Source organism: Gadus morhua, chromosome 1 (assembly GCF_902167405.1).
Source record: "Gadus morhua chromosome 1, gadMor3.0, whole genome shotgun sequence".
In the NCBI taxonomy this organism is placed as follows: Eukaryota; Metazoa; Chordata; class Actinopteri; order Gadiformes; family Gadidae; genus Gadus; species Gadus morhua.
In genome coordinates this window covers 16452300-16473311 of record NC_044048.1, presented here as the reverse complement: position 1 = coordinate 16473311, position 21012 = coordinate 16452300, and the positions used below count along the sequence as shown (strand labels likewise).

Sequence of the window (21012 nt, the reverse complement as noted above, 5' to 3'; positions counted from 1 at the left end):
GCTGACTCTCGCCCTTAGGACTCCGATCTGGCCCATATGGAACCTCCTCTCAAATGACATTCGCTCAGTAAAGAAAAACTAGAAAGGTTTTATTTAGGTACCAATCTGAAATGAGTCTTTCGACTAAGGCTTGAAGGGAACATTTTCAAAGTTCTGTTTTGTTGGTTTGGGTTCCGACGACGTTTGTGGAAGCTGAAGAGAAGCGGGCAGTATTCTCCTCAGTAGGTTCCTGGGGTCCAGCAGCTGTTGAACGTTGCTCAGTGTTTGGTCTGGCTGAGCTCTTGGTGGTTGATGCTGATGGCTCCTCCTCGCTCTGTTTCCCTGACCCGATGAGCCCCGGATGCGGACCTGACTCCGGCCGCTGTTGAATGGCACTCCTTTACTCTGTGGACCGCTGGGGTAATGGGGAGAGATGCGTGACACACTGGGTTCAAACACTTTTGTGACGTATGAAATTGTGTTTAATTGCTCTTGTCATTTGGTTGGATGACGACGCATCGCTGGAATGTGTACGGAGGTTTCAGAGGGAAGCTTTTTTTTATTCTCACCTGTCAAGATTTGCCACTGTGCCTCTGCTCAGCCAGTTGAGCAGACATTGATGAACCAGTACATACTGCTCCTTCAAAATAAACGGGGGATAAAGGAAAGCTTCGCTTTGCAGTTCACACATACTTTCACAGCCTCTCACTAATCTCGCAGTTTACCGGTCAATGGAAAGGACTCACAACATGCCACATGTGACTGTTTTTTAATTGTTTTCTAAACAGTTTGTTTCCCCCCTGTTTTGTTAATAGCCACATACTGACACCTTACTGATAATTATATCCTAGCAGTTGATCAAAGCATACCAACCACGTTCTGGACCATCCACAGACGGTGCATCCGCAGGTCCTCCACAGCCGCCCGGATGTCCGGACTCACGCCTCGCTCACACAGCTGCATCAGCCACAGCAGCGTTACAAAAGCCCCCGATCTGCCAACGCCAGCGCTGAAATGTGTCAAAATAATTGTGAATTTAAAGAAATTAAGCCTTCTTTGGTTAACAGACGGACTTCGGTGAATGATGTGATACGTCGTCCACCTATTCTAAGTCCCATCACTTTGGTATTGTCTGATGCTGTATTGGTCATTCATTTTCATACATTTTATATTTTAGATGGGCTGATAATGACTTTTGTGATGCTCGCCTGCTGCTATATGTTAAATATGAATTCACTTTTGGATGGCTCCTGGTTTTAAACGTTATCGTCAAACGTTTATACATTATACAAACTGAGTGCCTAATGATTCATAGCCAGGACCACACTACTACTAATCTCTTTAGTGTATAGCAGAGCAATGGGATGAAGTTCACCGGGACAGATATATCAGGCAGATGTTGATGGGGTAAAAAAGAAAATAATCAACAAAACTTTTTGCGTACAAATGGGGGGGGGGGGGGGGGGGTCACGGGCCAAAAAGGTTTTGGGAGCCCTGTCTGGATGGTCACACCTGCAATGCACTACGGCAGGCCCCAGCCGCGGCGTTGCTTCTATATGCTGCCGCACATGCTCAGCTAGACCACAGAGGGCTGAGGTGTCTCTAGGAACCCCCCGGTCGGGCCAGGAAGAGTAGTAGTAGTGTGTAACTACTTTTTCTGTTGGATATCCTCTCTGAAAAACATTTTTTTGTAAATATTAATGGTTAATTTGCTACACTACATGACAAGTCCAGACACATTATTGGCAATATAATCCATCATGCAGCAAAATGTAACATTTATTAATCAACCTTGTTTATATTTGTACTGTTTAACAGATGCTTTCATCCGTAATGACTTGTCGTAAGTGAGCAGGCAGGGGTAATGTCCCGATAACATCCATCCGGGGGATTCATTTTTTATCCAAAGGCATCTTGCTCACGGACATTGGAATCTTTCAGCTTGGAAACTGACCCACTATATCATGCCCAAATGTTTTGATCGATATTTCGTGTCGGTATGAACAACGGTTGCTCGGATAGATGGAAGATGATAAATGTGCCATATTATGTTACCTGCTTCATATTAATGGTGGTGATGGAAACATGTGGACCCTGGTTGCAGGACACCGTGTTGACTTGGAAAGGCCCGTGATAAACGGTTCCTCTGGCCTTAGACCAGTATTGATCACATAGCACCTAGAGAAGTAAAGAAAACATTTTAGCGTGTCAGTCAGAGCTTTATCACGGTAATTTATCAATAAGGAGCAGGGTGGGAAGAAGCCTCAGTGAAATTAGAGATGTAAAGGAGGTTCCAATGGGAAGAAGAAACCCCAGGGAAAGAGAAACAGGGAAAGCGTAGAAAAAAGCTCAGGCCCCGGATTCTTAATAAACAGAGCTATCCCACTCAGTCCAGAGGGAGTGCAGTGTTGTTTTCTCACCACGTCCTTGTGCCGCAGGGCGGTCACCATGACAATTATACTGACGTTCTGCTCCCAGACCATCCTCCAGAAGTCAGTCATGGTGCTGCGTAAAGGGCCCTGGGTGCAGATGAAGTCTCTCTCCGAGCTGCCGCCCTGCACACAGTTGACAATGGTTCAACAGGAACCCTAAACAAAATGGCTCACAGTAGCTCCATGAAGAAACACATGAATCCAGACAACAAGTTCATATTAGTCCATGTGATCGCCTGGATGCAGTGGAAGGGTGTCATACTGCACGGCGAGGGGGGGGCAACGAGAAGCCACCATTCGATTGAACGTCATTGGAGGATTTCTTACAGGCACAAAGTTTGCGTTGATATAGTCGCCATTGGGCTGGGCGTCCTGCAGGGACAGCCTCACCCGACAGTGGTCATCTGTTAACCCAGAGAAAGGACAGAGATGGCGAGCGTTTCAATAGCAATTCATCAAGCAATGGTTGAATGCCCCCCAACACACACACACTTGGTACTTACATGGCAGGATGTGGGGGTAGCGGTTCTTCTCCTTATTAACCTCCAGTTCCCCTGCCCTAGTGGGCAGTTCTTTGCCAACATCATTTAGCTCCTTCATGGAAATGAGGCGAAGGATACAATTATTACCCAGACTTTCAGTTTGTTCACATTTTTCCTGGTGGTTTTACTGTACAGCAGTACCTCAAACTCCTGCTTAAAGCCCATGTTGTCGTTGACAGAGAGTGATTGACATCGTAGCTGGAATTCCTGTCTAATGTGCGCTTTTGAGAAAGTTCGAATTCTGTGAAATACATAAATGCAGTATTACAGTGTTGTTAAACACAAGGAAACGAAATAATCTAGTCATTTGACAAATGAATTGTCAGGTCTTACCTCATGTCTCTCTGAAAGGACCTCCAACTTTATATAGGACTGAAGTTTAGAAAGAAAGAGGATGTTTCTCTGCACTTTTCTCAAACTGTGATTCGCGTGGTCCTAGCCGTGTTGTGTCGTATTTTACCCTCTGCTGTGCTGCCCTCTTGGCCTTAGGTCGCCCTTGAAAAGGAGATTTTTAATCTCAATATATTCAACCTGGATAAATAAAGGTCAAATGAAATATACCAGTTCTAACCAAAAGTGTTTTTTGTCATTGTAAAACCATTGTTAGATGGAGCGACTGAAAAACTGAAAAAGCCTTCAGGTAGCAGATATGTTCCCTCCCCCGGTATGGAACTTTTACTTAAAATAATAATAATCCTAAAACATATAAAAAACAAAAAAATGGAAATTAACTTGAAAACGAGTTTGCATGAAACGACAACAGATAAATACATGCATACAAATATATACATTATCCAATAGCCTTCTAACTCCCAACACGGCACTCGTGTTGGGAGTTAGAAACTGTACAGAAACTGCCCAAACAGGTTCTAAAAAACCAACAATAGTAGCTTGAGTATTGCCTGTCTGTTGCAAACTGTTACCTTCAGATTGGAGGCTTGGTTGTTGTTTTAGCTATCTCTGAGGCCATATGGGAAATAAATAGGACTACACCTTTCCATGGTATCTCAACAGTGTCTGGTTCCAATAATACTTCCTTCACAGGGAAATTCTCTTTCTCTCTGTCTCCCTCCCTCTCTCTTCCTTCATGCAAAAAAAGGGGGATGGGTGGAGGGTGGAGACAGAGAAAGGGGTGGAGAAAGTTCTGAAGTAGGTTATAGTAGTATAACCTTTACAGGTGTTCAGGTGTATATCTAGCTTATTATATAAGTATCTGATGCCTCTTCTGAATTAGAATCCATATTATAAAATAAACTATTGTCAACATAGTCAGTACATTTGAAAACATGGAAATTAAAATTCACACACACACACACAAACACGCGTGCACGCACGCACGCACGCACGCGCGCGCACACACACACACACACACACACACACACACACGCACACACACCACACACACACACACACACACACACACACACACACACACACACACACACACACACACACTGACCTCTTTCTGTTACTTTTTATATTATGGAATACGGTTCAGGCGCACAGGTTTGCTGTGCATCTTCCCTGTTTGATTGTAAGCATGTTGACCTTCTGGTGAACTTAATCTTCCCTTTTCTGTCAGTTAAATTGAGGACTATGTACTGTGCTGGACCAACGATGCCATTTTTATCAGGCTCAGGGAGCATCATGAATTGTAGCGTTATCCCGGTCTACCACAACGCAATATCCGGTCTCTAACTTCGGTCTGTAACGGGTGTAAACAGCCTGTGTACACCCGTTAACATTTCCCGGAGCGAGAAAAATAAGAACATGACAACAACAAAAACAAAACAACAACAACAAATAGAGTAAATATGACGTTTTATGAGCAAATGAACAAAGGAATATCCACAATCTGTAACGGAAACTGTGATATCCCTCGTACCTCTCTATCTCTCGCTCCTCTCGCCACTAAACCACAACACACACCTGAAAGTCCCGCCCAGTTTCGCACAAACAATAACGCTCATGTAAGGCCCCTTCCCAGGCGTTACGGTCCGCCTGGGAAGGAGACGGGTTTATAATCATCAACACACACACACACACACACACACGCACACACACACACACACACACACACACACACACACACACACACACACACACACACACACACACACACACACACACACACACACACACACACACACACACACACACACACACACACACACACACACGATTTTGCTGTCGTTTGCGCGCCTGCGCAGTCAGGAAGCAAGGAATCGAAACTGAAATGGAACACGGAAGAAGACATGAGACGCTGCAGAAGAAAGTAGCCTTTGCTTTTTATTGATTTCCTGCTAAAATGTTGTCATTTTGTGTTGAAATCCTTATCACTAGGCATTGGTGGCTTTATAGGGGACACAAACAATCAGTTCGTAACCCTCAACCATTGTCCCTGTTTGAAAGTGTCTACTTTCGTGTCTGTGTGTGTGCGTGTGTGTGTGTGTGTGTGCGTGTGTGTGTGTGTGTGTGTGTGTGTGTGTGTGTGCGTGTGCGTGTGCGCGTGTGCGTGTGTGCGTGTGTGTGTGTGTGTGTGTGTGTGAATTGTGGTTTAAGATATCTGCTCATGCCAGGATCGAGGATAACCGACACTAATATATTCAACGTCGGTTATTCGTTATCTTTTTACTCCCAGTGTTGTGGCAAGGCAAATACTGAGACATCTTTGGATAGAATTAATACTTCCTGTTTACTTGCTGGATAAGCTTTGCTAAATTGACCCTTGCTCCCAATGGAATCTATCTCAGTATACGCTTTCTTCACTCTGGACACTTCTGTCACCTGTTGTTAAAGGATCTGAAGCGACCCGTGACCAGGTCCAGTCCGACCACCACACACAGTGCAAGGATGGCAAGGGGGTACAATTCGAGTGCTCAAAGTCCATTCAGGCGAAGGTACGTTTAAAGGTCCCATTGCATGCTACTTTATGGATGCTTTAATATAGATATTATTGCCTGGGCCCCTAACACAGTATTTGAAGACGTTCCTGAAATCCAGCCGTGGTGCACAATTACAGCCACTACGAGCCAGTCGCACATTGAGCAAATGAGGAGTGAGGCGGGTCAAGGAGGAGGGTGTGGTGTTGCCCTGAGCAGCTTGCGGCCAAGGTACCATGCGCTCTTTTTACAATGGATGTATCGCAATGGCGAGGCGCACAGTCACGGCCTTTGGCCGTGTTCTGTAAACATTCTAGAACCCTCCAGGTGCTCCGGCGGGAGTCCTGGAGCTCTATATCTTAATAATATCATATTATACATAGATATCTATATCATATAATATTTCATTAATAAATACACAGGATCAGATGTTATAATCCCTTGTCCCAAAATCCCAGGAAAACACATATTCAGAAGCCCCTGTCCAAACTAACCTTATAAGCACACTGGCTACTGAGTTACCAACCAAAGGTGAAAAACACGAGACAACTAGCCCAACTAACAGCAGTAAATACAGCAGTAAGCAGTAAGCAGAATATCTTTGGGGTTATCATGTGGGATGCGTCCCGGATCACCCCCCTCAATGCTGCCACCACATTGCCACATTTAATGCATCTAAACACTCTTTCCTTATTATCATGGCCAAAAGCTGTGTGTGCCTACAGATGATATTATGAATCTCAAATTACTGCGTTGCGTTTGCCGACGTCACTGGTTCTTCCACGTCCACAGCAATCTGAAGTAGACTGAACCACGACATGGAGCAGAAAGGGATTGTTGCCCGCGATTGTTGACCACGATTGTCTCCCGCCGGAGCCTCGCTGCCGAGGGACCACTGCCTCGGCAGCTGGCATCCGGCAGCGGGCAGCGGGCAGCGCTTAGGCACCACCCCCTCCTGCAGCGGGCAACGCCGAGGCGGTGGTCCCTCGGCAGCGGGCAGCGGGAAGCGGGGCTCAAGCGGGAGACAATCGAGGGCAACAATCCCTTTCTCCTCCATGTCGTGGTTCATGTACTTCAGGGAGTCAAAGCCAAAGTTCCTTTCCCCGAATTCCTTCTCAACCATGCACCAATACACCAACAGCCGAACGGTTATCCAGATAACAAAGAAGTGTACAACACTTGCGTTACAGTCCTGGAGCTCTATATCTAAATAATATATAATAAAAAGATATCTATATCATATAATATATACTATCACGGCCAAAAGCTGTGTGCGCCTCCAGATGATATTATGAATCTCAAACGACTGCGTGGGGTTCTCCGACGTCTCTGGTTTTTCCACGTCCACATCAATCTGAAGTAGTCAGTAGACTGAACCGCCCGCTGCCCGCTGCTGGGCGGTGGTGCCTCGTGGCAGCGGGCAGCGGGGCTCCGGCGGGAGACAATCCCTTTCTCCTCCATGTCGCAGTTCATGTACTTCAGGGAGTCAAAGCCAAAGTTCCTTTCCCCCAATTCCTTCTCAACCATGGCTGAGATAACCCCAACTACATTCTCGTTGTGGAAATACCAGAGACGTCAAAGAACCGACGTGTATTGCGCCATAACACCAACAGCAGAACGGTTATCCAAATAACAACACTTGCGTTACAGTGTGTGTAATCACACACACACAGACACACACACACATGTGGAGGTCGTAGCTCATTGTCTCATTGGTGGGTCAAATTCTCTGGGCGGACAAGGCAGAGGAAGGGGAGGTAGCTTGGCCCCTTATGACGACATATGGGACCACATTCCAAATCAGCGCTCCTGAGCTTCCATTTTTTCAAAGGCGAACAGGATACCTAGTCCTCGTTTTACACCGAACGCAAGTTTTAGCCACTTGGGGACGATAGGCAGGCTAGGGGAACTCCTATTAATGTTAGACTTGTGGAGTGCTAGGCTTGTTGTTATATGCTGGGGGACGGGTGATGATCTGGAGAAAGGAGCCAGGTAGGGTGGTTCCTATTGTTCATTTTCTCTGACCCTTTTTTCTATGTCTTTTTTTAAGGACTGAGCATTCTTTTTGGAAGACTCCTTCCAATTTAGGAGCCCGGGGGACACTCCCCTTCGGCTCAAAATCTCGTCAGAGAACCGGGACAAAAAAGCAAATTAGCCTTGCTGAATGGAAGCAGGTGGAAAAGATGAAGATACTAAAACAGATCGCGGAAGAAAAGGACGTGACGAAGAACCCCATACATCGAGTCAGTTCACCGGCTTTTGAAAAACCTGGTAAGATTGGTTATATATTTAAACAGCCACAAGAATTGCAAACCACATGCATGTACACCCTACCACCACCGAGTGGCAGTGTGGACTATCATTGGGTACCAGATGTTTTCAAATTATATCATGTCAATGTTACCTCATTTGGATAATTCCTGACCGTTTGTGGATTGGGCAATGGTTTCAGTCATTTCTGTATTGGTTGTGGCACATGACACAATACTCATCATGCCTATAACAGCCCTAACTCTATATTGTGTAACAAACGCCAGATTATTCATATGGTAGCTGTATCATGTGAACTCCCTTCAGAAGAAGAAGGTATTTGCTGATGATTAGAGATGAATTATTGCTACAAAGAAGTGATGCAGACAAGAGGAAACCACCCTTCTTTTAGCTTTGTTATCAGAACAACGTTGCATGTATTAATTGTTTATTGATTCTTGGTCAAAGACCGGCTGCCCATCCTTATTGCAGGAGCGGAGATTCAAGTGTTGGCATGCTTTTTCTTCTTCCCTCACACTCCACTGTATTTCTGCGCATACTGCAGCAGTGTGGAGGTGTATGTGTGTGTGTGTGTGTGTGTGTGTGTGTGTGTGTGTGTGTGTGTGTGTGTGTGTGTGTGTGTGTGTGTGTGGTGTGTGTGTGTGTGTGTGTGAGTGAGGAACAGGTTTCTCGGTGTGCCTGAGAGATGGTGCGATGATGGTGACTCATCCATGGTTTGTGTGTGCATTTTTGTTTGTGTGTGTGTGTGTGTGTGTGTGTGTGTGTGTGTGTGTGTGTGTGTGTGTGTGTGTGTGTGTGTGTGTGTGACTGACTATACCTGTGTGAGAGAGTGAGAGAGGGAAGGCAGCCAATGGTATAAATGAGCCATAACAAAGCCTTTGCTTCACATCGGAACACTGCAGTCCAATGTTGCGAGGCAGATTTCTCAAATGCACCTAACGCATTCTGCTCAAAGAAACATTGATTTGAGCACCTGCTGGATGCAAAAAATAACCATCCCTTTAAGCCAGAGGTCGATGACATTCAGTTAGATGAGGTGCAGTAACATCCTAATGGTGGCCTTAAGACACAGTTATAGATAGTCGAGCAACACGAGACAAAATCGATCCGGTCAAATAAAATTGTGATTGTTCAGCTTCCGCCTTGCTGTTGTCAATTCGAATCATGTTGCTGGGATAATGAAACAGTTCTTTTTCCCCAGCCACCTCAGGATCTTTAACTTCTCGGACCTTTCCCAGCAATAAGAAAGATAAAGCAGTGAGTACAACATCTGACGCTTGGGTCTTTAATTGCTCTTTGTGGTAATGAGAGTGGAACCGATTGGAGAGACACAGTGTGTACCGTGTCGTACACACAATACAAAACAAGATTACCTTTAAAATTACCATTTAGATGATTTTTGTAATTAATCATGTTTCACCTTCTTTGAGCTCTCCCCCATTCGTAGACTATACAGCTATTCATCAACGTTATTTTCACTCGACATCAGAGTAGAATAGTGGGAGGATAAAGGGAGAGGCCTTGAAGCGATCATTGATTGCAGGTTTAAGAAAGGAAATTGATTAGGGTGTGAGTTGTCTAATACATTGGAAGACACAGGTGTTTCAGGGCTGTTCCATGCACCTTTGTAGTTTAATAAAGGCATTGAATCATGCAGGATCAGCAGTTTACACTCAGACCTCGGAGTCACATGAAAATGAGCATAGGCCAGGAGTGGATTTATGTGTAACCATGCACATTTTTACATAACAGTGTTATGCTGTTTCAGAAAACCTTCAGGCTTTAAGCATTCTGGTACCGTATGGGTTTTCAACAGTCTGTGTACTGTATACGATTTGGAATGTTTATTTTTTTTAGTTTACTGAAAGGGCAAAATGCTTGGTCAAAATGAAAAATAAACATCATTATCATGACATAATAAAGGCCTACCTGTCAGATAGAGCATACTGAGCATCGCTTTGGAAGGCCTCGTCCTCCGCAACCCTTTTTATGTGTGGTGGGCCACAAGGTTCTATTTTGGCACCACCATTATTCTCTATCTACATGCTGCCTCTTGGACACATCATTCAGAAACACAATGTCGCTTTTTACTGCTAAGCAGCTGACACGCAGTTATACCTCCCATTGAGACCTTGTGAACCTAATTGCCTAGCTGCCCTAGCAGACTGCAATAATGACATTCAATGCTAAAAGTTACAACATTTCCTCCAGCTCCATCTGAAAGCCGGTGGTTAATATGAATGGCCCTAGCCTTGGCTATCTGTCGGCCAATAATTATCCAGACTGTATGAAACCTTGCTTTGACTTGAACCAGACCTAACGTTCAAGCCACATCTCTAAAAAGGAGTCTAGTCATGTTTTCTACAGATAAGAACCATCTCCAAAGCTAACCTCTTCTTCGTTCACACTGATGTTGAAGAAGCTGAGGCGTGCCTTTGTCTTTTCTCGACCAGACTTCTTCAACTTGTGTCTTGCTGGCTTCAGCCAAAAGGCCCTTTCCCCCATTCAGTTAGTCCAGAATGCAGCAACTGCAATAGAGGACAGCACATTGCCCCATTCTTTTCTGCCCTCCCTTGGCTCCCCATTAAGTACAGAATTAATTTAAGAATTCTACTAATTACTTTTAAACCTCATGAGGTATGTCCCCAAGCTACAGTTTTGACCGGTTTGATCCCTGTGAGCCAGGACATAGCCTTTAGGTCCTCAGGGGGAGCAAACTGTTCCACAATTTAGGCAAAAACCAAAAGATGAGCGGGCGTTTGCCGTTACGGCTCCCAAGCTTTGGAACACAGTGCCAGCAACCATAAGGCAATGTGATTGAAATCCCTTCTGAAAACACAACATACTGTGGTGTTGTCCTTTTTGCTGCCATACATGCATTTTTATGATATTTTATACTTAATTATTATTGTATTATTTATTCATATTTAGTCTAGTTTACTGATAGGATGTTGTTTGAATGTTTTTGGACATTTTTAGTATCCTTCAAGAAAAATTACACTCTTTGTTTGTTGACTTATCCGCTTGTTTTACCATACAAACACAGTGTAAAGGCAGTTTTATAGAGGTGCTGTATAAATAAAGTTATTGTTATAACTATAATGACTATGAATTACCCTTAAGACAGCACACTATAGAATCTTCTCAGTATTGCCACAGGCTCACTATTACATTTGATGAGATCGTTCTACCATCTTCTGCTAATGTCATTCTATTGTAACATTAGCACTCTTTGTCATTATCGTTGTGTTGCTTCAGTCTATTTGCTTATATTTCATTTTAATTTAGCAGTTAACACAAGACCAAAGTCAGACTGAAAAAATAAGACCAGTGGGGCACCCATCACTTGTAAGCCCGGCCATGGCAAAGAGCAGAGCCATCGAAGAAAAGAGGAAAGAAATAGAGAAGGTACAACACAACACACACACACACACACACACACACACACACACACACACACACACACACACACACACACACACACACACACACACACACACACACACACACACACACACACACACACACACACACACACACACTAGTTCTGTGGGATAAATAATACATATTGGCCTGGAATAGTAGTTTTCTTACTAGTGGGGTGCTGTCTGCTACACCAGAGTCCACATGCCTATTATTTTCTTGATCAGTCTGAATTAATCTGTTTATTGCTTTACTTTTACTACACTAGCCAGAAGACAATTGTTTTCAATGAATTTATCTGAACTAAGAAGGATGAAGAAAAAACTGAACAAAATTTTTAACGGAAAATAAAACTTAAACCTAACATGTTTGACACAAAGGTTATGGACCAGGACTGTTACACCAGTTTATTCAGGGGTTGATGTGGACACAACAGGTTGATTTAACAGGTCTACTACTGATGCTTCAGACCAGTACGAGAACGGCTTTTATTCACACCAGAGTCCATATTTTAAATGGGTTAAAATTGAAGTTAAATGAAAAGTAGGTTAAGTAGAAGACACATTGATAAACATCCAAATAAAAATTGTCAACAGCACGGATGTAGTTGAAAAACCACGACCAAATAGTGGCGTGGTGGACCTCGCACACGTGCTTGAAAAGCAAGCTTCCAGGTGACGGCACATCACATGAGGCCCGGTGCGTAGTGTGTGAGCGAGTGTTTCTCTCAATCCACTTCAAATTAAGAGAAGGTCTCTTATTTTCCTATCTCCATGGTTACAGCAGAAAGTGGGCTCTTTCAGAAAGCAGACTGGATACAGGTCGCCTCACACAGCCTGGCATGTGCAAGGTGCACGGTGCACGCGAGTGGGCACGCGTGCACACGCAAGCCTAAAAAAAGAAACCGGCAAATGATCACGCACATCGTCCCTGTGTGATGAACCGACGCTGTGAGGAAAGATGAAATGGATGCTAATCTATCCGGGCTATCTCAAGCCTTAGTGCTGTGCAGTTCAAAGGCCCGCCTCCGAGCAAAACAAAAGAAGGCCAACGAGACGGTGTGTTTGTGTGAGCGTGTCAATGTGTTTTTTCCAGGTTTATCAACGGGACTGTGGCACGTTCAGCCGGGTGGTGAAGAAGCTGGTCTCCAAGGACCCCTCGTTAATGCCTCCCATCCGCTTCGCTGTGCAGGAAAATCTCAAGGAGATAGGCCTGCGCTGTGCTGCAGCCATGGACCAGTTTATAACCCAGTATGACCTGAGTGCAGCCTCCCAAGAGATGCAAACACACACACACACATAAACACATATGCCCCTCGGTTTTATTTTTATTGTTAGTCTGTGTGTGTGTGTGTGTGTGTGTGTGTGTGTGTGTGTGTGTGTGTGTGTGTGTGTGTGTGTGTGTGTGTATGTGTGTGTGTGTGTGTGTGTGTGTGTGTGTGTGTGTGTGTGTGTGTGTTTGTTTTTGTAAAACCCAGTTCAAATGTCCAGATCTTAGTTGTGTCTCTGTGTTTTATAAAGAAGATGCACCAAAAATGGCATTTTGTATATCTTTATAGTATCAGTGAATCACATTCACCATATATGGTTTATTCAATTTCAGAAGGTAAATGCTTATGCTAGAAACCATGGTATTGCGCAACATGTGATGATCCATTTTATTTTCATGTGGGTTGAGCTGAGCAGGAAGTTGATGAAGAGAGGGTAGACACCTGACATTGAAAAGGGTCTTTCGATCACTTTACCAACCGCTGTTTTCAACAACCACATACCAGTAAGCTTGGACATTAACTGGCACCCTTCTGGTTATTCATTGTAATACACTTTATTTCCATATAGGACGACAACATTAAAAGGTACATGCAAATCCTCCTATCTCTACCCTGTCTTATACAAATAAGGATTCTTAAGTTACAAAATATATTTATATAAATATGTAAGACAATATGTACATAACATTTACATTACCACATCCAATACTTTAAAGACATTTTTATTTCTATTTTTGTTTACTTTATATACATTAAACAGGTATCGATAATTTATTGTCACCATTAATTTGTCCTTTATTTATCCAACTAAAAATAATAAGTATTAAAAAAAGAAGTATGTTGAAGAAAAGAAGACAGGACCGTACCTGACGTTACTTTGCCTGATAGAACAAGGAGTTGAGGCCTATCTAGCGACCTGCCATTGGTAAAGCATGGAGAGCAGTCTATGTAGAGCACATGGTGTAACAGACTATTTACATAAGGTGATAACTTGGTCTGCGAGCCAACACTTTTCCAGCAGCTTTTGGATTCCACTGGGGCAAACTAAGTCGCAGCTCAGTACCTACCCCACCGTTTTCTCCATTCATATCGCACAGCTTTCACTATTCCAACACGATATCTCTCGATGTGTTCTCCTCTCGGTAGGTTTACGCCAATGTGTTCAGAGCACTGGCCTGTGAGCAGAGGCTGGCCAACGCAGCCCAGGTTCTACAGTGATACAAAAAACTCCCCTTTTGACATGTTGAAAGGACTCTCTGGTGCAAAGGGTATAAACTTTCTCACACACACACACACACAGACACACGCACACACATTAGCCAGTTATTTGAGACCAGACCAGACTATATGCACGATTACCGATCAAACAGATCCTTATTTAGCTGTCCCTTGATTTGAGTCTGCTGTGTAACCCCTCTTCTCGCGATAACGTCATACTTTGTAGGTGTACACAAACAAGAGTTGTGTTAGATCACAAACAGCAGAAATCTGCCATTTCCTTTCTTCATCATCCGCTCCACCCTCAGTTTCTCTCCATTTTACTGTACACGCAGTCCCTGTCCACTATCTCTCTTACACATCCCACTCCCTGCTCCCTCCCACACATCCTTCTCTCTCCCGCTCTCCAGTCCCCGTATCCTCTCCCTCACATCTAGGAGATGGCACAGTTCTTGCTCTTTCTCCTTTGGCGGGTGTGCATCTGCCCGTGGAGGGGTCCTTGCAGGGGCGCGTGGTGGCCCGGCATCCCGGAGGGGCTGTAGCGGTGCCGGAGCTCCTCGTTGTTGATGTAGCGCAGCTGCACGGGCCGCGGGATGGCCTCCCCCTGGAAGTAGGCGTCGTCCTCCTCCGACTCAGAGCTGGAGGAGCAGCTCGAGCACCAGGGGTCCGCCCCCTCTCGGTAGCCCTCGGCCCAGAGCGGCCCGCCCTGGCCCGGGCCCTGCGGCTGCCAGCCCGCGTTCTGCAGGGTGAGGTCCGAGGTGGTGCGGGGGCAGGGCCGGTACTGCTGCTGCTGCCTGTAGGCGCCCGGCGCCAGGCCCAGCAGCAGCTCCCTGGCGGCGTGGCCGCTGGGGAAGCGGTCGTAGTCCTCCTGCACGCGGCGGTGCGGCGGCTCCGCCACGTGGGCGGGCCGGTCGGCCACCAGGTGCAGGGCGTTGTCAGAGCGGGAGCGGCGGGAGCGCTTGTGGTGCCGTCCGCTGCGGTGCTGGCTGTTACCGTGGTTACCGCGGCGGTGCTTGCGGCTCCTCGGTTGCGGTTGCTGTTGCTGGGATACGGGTTCCTGCCCGTTAGGGTGCCGGCGAGGGGTTCTCTCGCTCATGGATGACATGCGTATGTTTCCGCTGCTGCCCATCAGACCGGCGTGACCGTTGGCGTTGAAGGCCAGGGGCCGGGAGGGGTCCCAGTACTGCAGGGGGTAGCCCACCCTCAGTGCAGCGTCCATGTTCCCATACAGACGGGAGGAGGAGAGGGACTCTGTGCTGTGGAACTGCATGGAGGAGCTGAGAGTGCCCATGTGGCTCTTCTCAGACACATTCACGCCCGAGTCCTTACTCAGATCAGGCATAGAGAACCTGGACAGATGCTCCTGCCGCTTACTGACCCCGTCCAGAGAGTTACCTGTGAAGAAAACACTTCTGCATCAAATATTGCATCCAAAGATGTGTGTCATTACATGCATGATTCCTGTCTATTATGTCCTTTACATAAAATGATACTTCACCTGCGGCGTTGGATGTGATCAGGGAATCCATGGATCCGCGAGGAGTCTGTTCAAGAGGAGTAAGGGTTTCTTGGAAACTCATGCCATTGATGGGGTTCCTCCGAATCAGTGGGGGCCGGTTCGCCCTCTGGAAGCCATGCAGGCTGATGCTCCTCTTGTCTGAGATGCCCTGGCCCTGGCTGGACACCTCGTTGAAGCTCATCTGGGTGCGGAGCTTGGTGGGCCGGAACTCGTCCTGGCTGTGATGGATCCAGTTTTCGTTGAAGGATTGGCCTCTCAGGGCGGCCATAGGGGTTCTCTTGGTGTTGCCTTGTTCCTTACCCCAGGAATCAGGCCTCTTCCCTGGGTTGACGGGGCTCTGTGTGGGCGGGTGAGGGTTTGAGTTGGGGTTGTAACCCTGTCTGGGATTACATTGGCCCAGCATCTGTATGGGTGTGGGAGTGGGAGAGGGTTCCCGCTTGGCGCTCTCATAGGCAGCAGAAGGGTACGCCTCATCCCTGCTCATCCACACCTGGTTGAGGCTGGGGGCGCGGCTGGGAGTGCGGCTCGGGGTTCGGCAAGGGGTCCGGCTGGGCGTCGGGCCGGAGGACACGCTCAGGCGGTCCATCTGGACGGAGAGGGGGTCTATCTCAGCAGACATGCGGTCGGGCATGGGCGCCGAGGCCGGCTGCCGGGCCTCAGCGTTCCGTCGTTCCTGGCTCGCATTTCGACGTTCCTTTTTCCCAACATTGGTGCTGTGGCGGGACTCCCGGGACCGGGCGCTCTGGAAGGCTGAGTCCGAAGAGTCCGATTCGTTCGGTTCCTGATTGGTTCACACGCAAGAAAGCACTGTGTTAGGGACATTGGTTCAACAATGTGGAAAAAACGTGAATGGTCGAGAGTAATTCCTGGTGTGCTATGCATTCATTGCAATTTTTTCAATGTGCATGATTGGTTACCTGTCCGGCACTACAGGAGCGTGAGCAGAAGATCTGGCCCTGCTTGGGGAGGAAGGGGCGGCCCAGCAGGGAGCGCTTACAGCGGGCGCAGCAGAAGCACTCCTCTGTCGCGTGCCAGTGCTGTCCATCATAGGTCATCTGGCCTTGGTCAATCCCTGAAAGTCAAGCCGTAAAACACAACTTAGTTGCAGATCTATGAATGGAAACTATGAGATGATATTGTCAATGAGATCCCGATTTTGTTTTATTTGACATGGTGAAGGGTTGATTAAATCTGAAATATTAAATACTGAATAATGTTGTATATACATGGTTTCATCGATCTGAAGCAAGACTGGAACCGTACCTTTGATGGTGTGTATTTAGTCTGTAGATGAAACTAATCGGAAATATGTGTGAGTGGTTATTCTTGTGACATAAATAAATACAAATATATCATGAATAAATGAGCTCTGGCGCTACCTGGGTTTATGTCCCAGAGGGAAAATAATATTTGTTCGGTTACACTCAAATGCCTGATTATGCGGTTGGTAAAATAACACAACACATTTCATTGGACGCGATCCAGAGCTAGGGGAACTAATCATCTTTCCTTCCTTCCATCTGGATGCAACATGGCATCATCTGAAACAAGCAGAACCCTCCACTGTTGCTGGAGCCAGAGAGGATAATAAGCATCCACCTCTCACTGCGCAGACTACGCCTCTCTGCAGCTGTGTCGCGCACAGGGCCGGGGGTGCATATGTTACCCATTGTTAAATGTGTTCCCTAACGTCCTCCCTGGAGCTTTCCTTCACAGTGAGCACACGCCGTATCCTTCCTTGTTTTCTGACATTCTCACGAGCATTTCTGCATCCTTGTACCGTATCAGCAGTTCAGAGGATCTTAATTATGTCTAGGGCAGTGGTTGACAACCTCGGGGTTGCCTGATATGGCGATGAGGCCGTGGGAGAATGCTGACTTATAAGCTATGGATATTGTTTGATTGCATTTAAAGTAAAGGTAGACAATATGGAAAAACAAGCAATGGTAGGCTAGATTTGGAAAGTATCCACCCAGGAAAGTCCCACCCCTCCCCTCGAGGCCTCCCTCCTAATCTACTCCCCCAAAATACGTGACTAGTAGCTAGCTTCAGTAATATGTCGGCCTAGCCTTGTGGAAGTCGCTGGACTTGATTGGACAGGGTTATTAAAGGCCTGCAACAGCCACAATCAATCAAATGAATGCAATGAACATAAGATCATTGGGGTTAAAATCATATGCGGTGAGGCCACAGATCTGACACTTTTGTAAACATATTGTGGTTGGATGGAGTTTCTACCCCCTTTGGGGGTTCTGTCTGGGCCAACAATGGTTGGCAAACACGGCATAGGCAGAAGTGTGGTCACCTATGTGCTCGCCGCAGGCGTCGCAGTACTCGGCGTAGAGGGACTCGAAGCAGTTGCAGCAGTGCGGGCGGCCGTCCTTCATGATGTAGCGCTGGCCCCCTAGCACCGTCTCACACTCAAAGCAGCAGAAGTGCTTCATGTGCCAATGCCGGCCCTCCGCCTCGGTGCATTCGTCAGCAAAGATGATCTGCATCAAGTACAATATAATGTTTATTAACGCTGATTCGCTCAAAGCCAGAGATAGCAAATCCGTCTGAAATCCATCCAAAAGGCTTTCGGGATGGAAGGTGGCCGTGGTAAAAGACGGACTAAAGCCAGAGACGGCGGGGCCAACGATTGACTAATAAAGAGACATTTCCTTTAGTACTAATGTGAGCCTGTCAGCAGTTGATACAATCAGCGTCTCACCAACGATTCTGCTGGCGCGTCTGGGCTCAGACCGGCCGTCGTTACTCTTTAAAGGTATGTATTTGGTATTATTAATTCAGAGCGAGTTGAAAGGCTCTTTGACCTAAATCAACCGTTTCAAGGCCTCTGAAGCGTTTGAAGGCTTTGGGCAGGGGCGGGCGGACGCACCTCATCGCAGGCACAGCAGCGGGGCTTCAGCCGCTCAGCGTGGTGCCGGCCACAGAAGATTTTTCCGTCCTGGTAGAAGTAGATGAGGTCCACCAGCAGTTCCTCGCACATGTTGCACACAAAGCACTGGGGATGCCAGCACTGGCCATGGCCGGTCCGGGCAGCAAACACTACGATTTCCCCTCCGTTGATTTGGCCACCGCACTATAGAGGGGAGGATAAAGAGGGGCAATGCAGGACGTGATCAGTGGACAGAGAGGCCTGCATGACGTTCAAATGATACAGTGTTAGAGAAGCTATGATATAGAGCCATAAATAAGTACAAGATACAAGAAGATTGCATTGGGTCAGTGCCTCATGTTATATGCCTTAAATGGCACAAATAAGGAATTATTATGGCAATACTGTAATATTACTAATAATAATAACATGAACTAGATATTCAAGGGCCTCAAATGAAATAGCAGCGGTTAATAGTTTGGGGCATTTCAAAAGCACAAACTAAAACATAGCGTCTGGAGAGCGTAGAGAATGTAAGCCCGCTACCTGCTCACAGCCGGCCCCGGTGATATTGAGGGGGAAAGGACGCACACTGCCCCTCCCCAGGTTGTCCATCTTCCGCTGGTTACTGAAGAGCTTCAGCTCCCGTTTCTCCTCCTCGTCTAGAGTGTTGCAGTAGCGCACCTGACCCGGGAAGAAACACGCAAAAAATCGTCATCCATCTCATGTGTATTCAAACTCCAAGACTGCCATTGAAAAAACATCTATTTGTTTTTACCTCATTGTCATGTGGGGGCAACTGCTGAAGAAGTTGTTTGATGCGATATTTCTCTCCTGGACTATTAACATAGGGGACCTTGTCCTCCGGTAAGCAGCTGTAGTACTGATGCACCTGGAACAAGTATACAACACAAGGCAGTTGATGACCCAAAATAGAATCACACTTATGTTTGATCAATAGTTAACGTTATGGTAAAAGTGCTTTTCTCCCGGGTCATATTGTAACCATGGTAACAGACTAGCAAATCTGTCCAGAGATCTATCGAGCCAAGGATTAATTTAACTAGCTGATTTAAATATTTGCAATGCCAATATTTTGACATTAGTGTTCTTAGGTTTGGCCAGCCAAGGTCAGCCTTTATGCACATCAAGGTTTGTGTTTTTCAGTCTGCTTTTATCTATCAGCACAGCCCTTGAAACCAGAATCTGGAAAGGAACTTTATTTTTCTACAGATGACATTCAGAATGCTGTGGCAACCGTTGCTTGTCAATTATGTGCGAGACAGGAAAAATTACAACATATGAAACCTGGTAAATGAAGGACAAAATCTAAACATTATATTGCAGCATAACAACAGTATTGCTACTAGTCTACTTATATTTATGGTAATGATGATAACGACGATGAGAAGGAGGAGGAAGATGAGAACAAATATGATGCTAAAAATTATAACGATATGAAAACCTTGTTGAGAGTCAAATGATTGCATGGCTAGTTTCTGTTATTTATTTATTTCGACATTTCTATAGCAGACTATATATATACAGAGACATATATGTATATGCAGTATATGCTAAACAAAGGGTATATATATATTTATACAACGGTATATATATATATATATATATATATATATATATGCATATGCATATGCATATATGTATATGCTTTGTTCATTCATTCAAAATAATAATGAATGAATGATAATGGAACAAAAGATGCCTTTTGTTTCTTTAAAAATCATTCATCTTTATTTTTAGCATCTTCTTTACATATACATTGGAAGTCAAACAAGGGGCCGCTCTGACTGTGTTGTATCTCCTGTGGCATGAAAGAGGCCGGGAGATCCTCCCTGCATCCTGTCAAGACGGCTGACTGGAGAAATGACTATTATCAGGCATGCTTCTCCTCTATTAGTGCAGCGCTGGGAGGTCCGCTGCCACACACTGCTAGACTTACTTTAAAATTACACAGGATTCAGTTCAAGCCTTCTTTTTCCCTGGGAAGCCACTGACATTTTGAGCCATTCAGAGCTTTATTCACATCCTTAAATAATGTGTGATGAATCTGATATGAAAAAAAAAAAAAAAGTATAGATGAATACATGAGGATCCAATGTGCTAAAAAAGAATGCACCAACCATTCGGAGAAATAATAATTCTAAATCATCAACTTATTTTCTTGATAATGATGACATCACGTGTAAAGGATGGCGTTGCAGCATCAGGGACGAGAAGGGAAGCTTTAAGGAGGAGAAGGGTGTGGGTTTATATCTGATTCGGTGTACCTCTGTCTGCCTCACCTGTTCTGGGCTGAGGCCAGGTGGGGCCCAGGCGTATTCCTCCAGAGCACAGCCAGAGTCGTCGTCCGAGGTGGAGTTCCTCTGGAAGTCATACATGAGCTTGGTGACGGGTGTCTTCTCCATCTCCAGTGGCATCTCTGTCAGAACATGCTCCTCCCCTGGACCCTCTCAGCAGCACACTACTACGGCAGGTCTATAGGGTGGTGGGGGGAGATGGGGGGGTTGGTGGGAGAGTGGTGGAGGTAACAGGAAGTGGTACCGTTTTAAACAAGCACGAGAGAATAGGAGAGCG

At 45.9% G+C, this 21012-nt stretch overlaps 3 protein-coding genes across 11 annotated transcripts in view; 1 reads left to right on the top strand and 2 right to left on the bottom strand.

Annotated features, from left to right (window-relative positions):
- Positions 1-68: 68 nt before the first annotated feature.
- Positions 69-4061, bottom strand: LOC115540208 (receptor-type tyrosine-protein phosphatase V). 3 transcript variants are annotated; one of them, XM_030351308.1, is made up of 11 exons: positions 3877-4055; positions 3287-3484; positions 3095-3194; positions 2915-3005; positions 2739-2815; positions 2400-2534; positions 2035-2157; positions 1492-1652; positions 853-988; positions 549-619; positions 69-394 (listed from the first exon to the last, which is right to left on the bottom strand). In XM_030351308.1, the coding sequence occupies exons 2-11, from the start codon at positions 3289-3291 to the stop codon at positions 124-126; spliced, it is 1170 nt and encodes a 389-aa protein (XP_030207168.1). In that variant the 5' UTR covers positions 3292-3484; positions 3877-4055; the 3' UTR covers positions 69-123. The 3 variants fall into 3 exon arrangements, with proteins under 3 accessions (XP_030207168.1, XP_030207176.1, XP_030207186.1); XM_030351316.1 differs by having other exon boundaries at positions 3287-3448; XM_030351326.1 differs by having other exon boundaries at positions 111-394; positions 849-988; positions 3877-4061.
- Positions 4062-5073: 1012 nt separating this feature from the next.
- Positions 5074-13571, top strand: LOC115545547 (periphilin-1). Of its 6 annotated transcripts, none has more exons than XM_030358874.1 (6): positions 5074-5228; positions 5753-5853; positions 7886-8106; positions 9308-9363; positions 11398-11514; positions 12313-12592. In XM_030358874.1, exons 1-6 carry the CDS (start codon positions 5190-5192, stop codon positions 12442-12444), a joined length of 666 nt encoding a protein of 221 aa, XP_030214734.1. In that variant the 5' UTR covers positions 5074-5189; the 3' UTR covers positions 12445-12592. The 6 variants fall into 6 exon arrangements, with proteins under 6 accessions (XP_030214734.1, XP_030214717.1, XP_030214709.1 ...); XM_030358857.1 differs by having other exon boundaries at positions 11395-11514; positions 12313-12587; XM_030358849.1 differs by lacking the exon at positions 12313-12592 and adding an exon at positions 12625-13571 and having other exon boundaries at positions 5075-5228.
- LOC115545539 (prickle-like protein 2) overlaps positions 12891-21012 on the bottom strand; it is a 27692-nt gene continuing 19570 nt past the window's right edge. For both annotated transcript variants that reach the window (XM_030358841.1, XM_030358835.1), the window contains 8 exons: positions 20721-20913; positions 19196-19309; positions 18964-19101; positions 18418-18621; positions 17842-18028; positions 16454-16608; positions 15516-16317; positions 12891-15412 (listed from right to left, as the gene is read on the bottom strand). In XM_030358841.1, coding sequence (XP_030214701.1) covers positions 14451-15412; positions 15516-16317; positions 16454-16608; positions 17842-18028; positions 18418-18621; positions 18964-19101; positions 19196-19309; positions 20721-20855 — 2697 coding nt within the window. In that variant the 5' untranslated portion in view covers positions 20856-20913 and the 3' untranslated portion in view covers positions 12891-14450. The remainder of the gene's footprint in view (positions 15413-15515; positions 16318-16453; positions 16609-17841; positions 18029-18417; positions 18622-18963; positions 19102-19195; positions 19310-20720; positions 20914-21012) is intronic.

Excerpts from the sequence above, each read along its gene's own strand:
- LOC115545547 (XM_030358847.1), top strand. The coding sequence starts at position 5,190 with ATGGAACACGGAAGAAGACATGAGACGCTGCAGAAGAAA. Across the intron at positions 8,107-9,307 it reads ACCGGCTTTTGAAAAACCTG|CCACCTCAGGATCTTTAACT; the intron begins GTAAGATTGGTT and ends CTTTTTCCCCAG. Across the intron at positions 11,515-12,624 it reads AGAGGAAAGAAATAGAGAAG|GTTTATCAACGGGACTGTGG; the intron begins GTACAACACAAC and ends TGTTTTTTCCAG.
- LOC115540208 (XM_030351308.1), bottom strand. Across the intron at positions 620-852 it reads TGTGGATGGTCCAGAACGTG|GAGCAGTATGTACTGGTTCA; the intron begins GTTGGTATGCTT and ends TTTATTTTGAAG. Across the intron at positions 395-548 it reads ACAGTGGCAAATCTTGACAG|CGGTCCACAGAGTAAAGGAG; the intron begins GTGAGAATAAAA and ends CCATTACCCCAG.